At 33.7% G+C, this 3,100-nt stretch overlaps 1 protein-coding gene across 1 annotated transcript in view; it reads right to left on the bottom strand.

The window, feature by feature from the left end:
* Nucleotides 1–1,247: 1,247 nt before the first annotated feature.
* The window catches only part of LOC143020576 (uncharacterized), a 3,415-nt gene continuing 1,562 nt past the window's right edge, over nucleotides 1,248–3,100 (bottom strand). Inside the window, exons 2-3 of the mRNA XM_076177013.1 lie at nucleotides 2,983–3,100; nucleotides 1,248–2,049 (exon numbers count right to left, since the gene is read on the bottom strand). The exon at nucleotides 2,983–3,100 is cut by the window's right edge and continues 104 nt beyond it. Of these exons, the coding sequence (XP_076033128.1) occupies nucleotides 1,948–2,049; nucleotides 2,983–3,100 (220 nt within the window). The 3' untranslated portion in view covers nucleotides 1,248–1,947. The remainder of the gene's footprint in view (nucleotides 2,050–2,982) is intronic.

The following is a 3,100-nucleotide window of genomic DNA, read 5'->3' as shown; positions in this document are numbered from 1 at the left end:
CACCAGCGTACACTGCAATAGAACATATTCAGAATACCGATTTTGTGCAAATCAGTAATTGTAAAATGGTAAATCAAGTTGTGATAAGAAGACTTGATGGTTAGAAGATGTGGGTCTTGCGACACTGGGTGAGGTCTTGCGATGCTGGGTGAGGTCTTCGACTAACCGGCAAGGTTGTAGTTGACATCAGTTGAAGGTTACTAGAAGGTTGTTTGCGAGAAATAGACTACTTCCGTTCATGGGGGTGGGGTGGGGTGAGGTTGGGGTGTCACCCCCCCACCCCACCCCTTTAGTATTTTTGCTACGTGTTCCCTCACATTTCTATTGATGTTACGTTTGTCTTTGTTTCATCATCTTATATATTCATTTTATTTATCTACATATCCTATCTACCTATTTAACTATTTATGTTTTTTCTTTATATATTCTATTTACCTATCCACATGTATATGTATTTGTCTACTTAACATACTTATATTTCTAACAATCTGTGTATTTCTGTCGAACTATCTATTTATCTTTTTCTTGTTTATGCAATTACCTATTTATGTGCTTATCTAAATACCTGTTTATTTATTAGTAATTATTTGTTTATCTAATTACTCTACTTATCTAATCCTATCTATCTAATTATCTGTTGATATAAATATCTAAATGTCTGTTTATGTATGTATCTGTTCGTTTGTTCACTAGTCTATGTATTAATAAATTTATTTGTTTCTCTATATTAAGGTTATGTATATCTATTTCTATTTGTTGAATTGTCGCTTTTGTATTTATCAGTTTTTATTTGTTTATTAATCTATTTACTTTGCGTTTATCCATTCCTATTTATTTATCTATATAATTTGTAATTATTCATTCCTATTTGTTTGTTTATATATTAGGTTGTCTTTATCCATTTTTATTTGGTCATATACCAATTTGTAGCTATCTATTCAATTTGTATATATATATATATATTATATATATATACACATATATATACATATATATATATATATACTGTATATATATATGTATATATATATATGTATATATATATATATATTTATATATATATATATATATATATATATATATATTTATATTTGTGCATCTATATATCAATAATCCAAAGTTTTAGAGCCCATAAATTATACACATGCACAGTGTAGCCAATTGTACATTGTCATTCATGACAAATTGAAATACTTTCAGGGCATTACAGTTTCGTAATATAAAATGGTGTTGAAAAATAGTCAGAATTAAAATATATCAAGTTTATTTGATTCATAAACTCGCTCTTCTTTGATAACGATGATAACGATGGCTTATAGTTATGGTAAGGCCTCTTCTCGTAATTCCCTGTTCCTGTGCAGAAAACGAAGAATAAAGAAAAAGAAAAGATACAGATGGCTTCTTGTAGAAGGCGATAGGGAAGATAAAGGGTCAAAGATCAGTCGAGAGACCAAAAGCAAAGGACTCTGACTTTTGAATGACAGAAAACAGAGTCAGTCCCTTTGTCTTCAACACTAAGAACGCTTGGGTTGGACCCAGTAACTACAACGTCCATTTTATGTACATTAGTGTATAGTGATGGCTTAAAACCCAGCCATCCTCCCTCCCTGTGATTACGAAAATAAGATTTCCCCAAAATAAGCCCCTCTACTATGGATTGCGTACGTATTTACATATACTATTCTGGCTATCACCAGGAGATTTTTTTTTGTTCATTTTTGTTCATTTAAAGACAATGTCTCGCGATCAAACGGTTGAACGATGACGCGAAAGTAGGAAAGGAAACTGGTGTCGCCTCTCGAGCTGTCAAAAGAATCAGTGAGAGAAAGAGAGAGAGAGAGAGAGAGAGAGAGAGAGAGAGAGAGAATGGGGTCATATAGAGTGAGGGAAGTGGAGCGACATGGGACTCAGGGCTGACGAGAAGGGCCAGAAAACGCTCACGAAGGCCTAGGCGGTGAATTGGATGTTGCCAGTGGGGCAGACCTTTCCAGAAGGCCCAGTCAAGCACCCAGCAGCATCAACACCGTAAGCAACATTGGCAGGGGCGGGCTGTAAAGAAAGGAAATGCTTTTGAGTACAAGAAAAGGAAACGCATATATCGATCAAATTATTATTATTTTTTGGGGACATTATGAAGGCGTCTGCGCCAAAAGCTATATTTACCCTTAAATCTTCAGAACAGCTATAGAAATCCTAGACTAGCAATGCCGAGTACAGATATATATATATATATATATATATATATATATATATATTTATATATATATATATATATATATATATATATATATATATATATCTTTTTTTTTTTTTTTTTTGTCTAAAAGAAATTTGTAGAGGAAACACTGACTCTATATGTTTATGGGATTAGCAATACGGGGTATACATTTCTACATTAAATTTAGGTATGAAAGCTATTTAACGAGTAAATTATTTCATGATCATTAGTGTGATCGAGTGGAAGAACACACCGTGGTCATTTGTGTGATCGAGTGAGAGAACACACAGTGATCGTTGTTGTGATCGAGTGAAAGAACGCACTGCTACATCACTTTTCGAATCCCAGCAATTAAGTGATAAATGATTACATTTTTCTCGTCACACAAAGACGAATACATTCCTGAATTAAATATATATATATATATATATATATATATATATATATATATTTATATATATACATATATATATATATATGTATGTATATATATATATATATATATTTATACGTGAAGAAACGTTAGCTTTATGAATTTATAACACTTCCAAATCTGTGACTAAGGAGGACCCATCGGTAACATGACGATATATATATATTTTTTTTTTTGGGTGGGGGGGTTAGAAAAGTTGACAGATTAACAAACCAAAAAGTCACGGATATATCAACTAACACTGTTCCTTCACCGGGGATAACAGGCTTAACTGGGTAACAAGCTAAACGAAAACTTGTGTTGCCTAGGAAGCTGTGCTTCGTGTATTTACCTGATGGTGTACTGGGACGTGGTGATGGACGTGGGCGGGAGCCTGGACGCGGTTCAGAGCAGCAAGATGGGCGTGGGCAGCGTTACCAAAGAAGGCCCATGCAGGCTGGTGGAACTGG

The sequence above is a fragment of the Oratosquilla oratoria genome, chromosome 40 (genome assembly GCF_046742065.1).
Source record: "Oratosquilla oratoria isolate Oo_2021 chromosome 40, ASM4674206v1, whole genome shotgun sequence".
Classification (NCBI taxonomy): Eukaryota; Metazoa; Arthropoda; class Malacostraca; order Stomatopoda; family Squillidae; genus Oratosquilla; species Oratosquilla oratoria.
The sequence above is the reverse complement of the archived record's forward strand: the minus strand, read 5'-3'. Positions and strand labels throughout refer to the sequence as shown.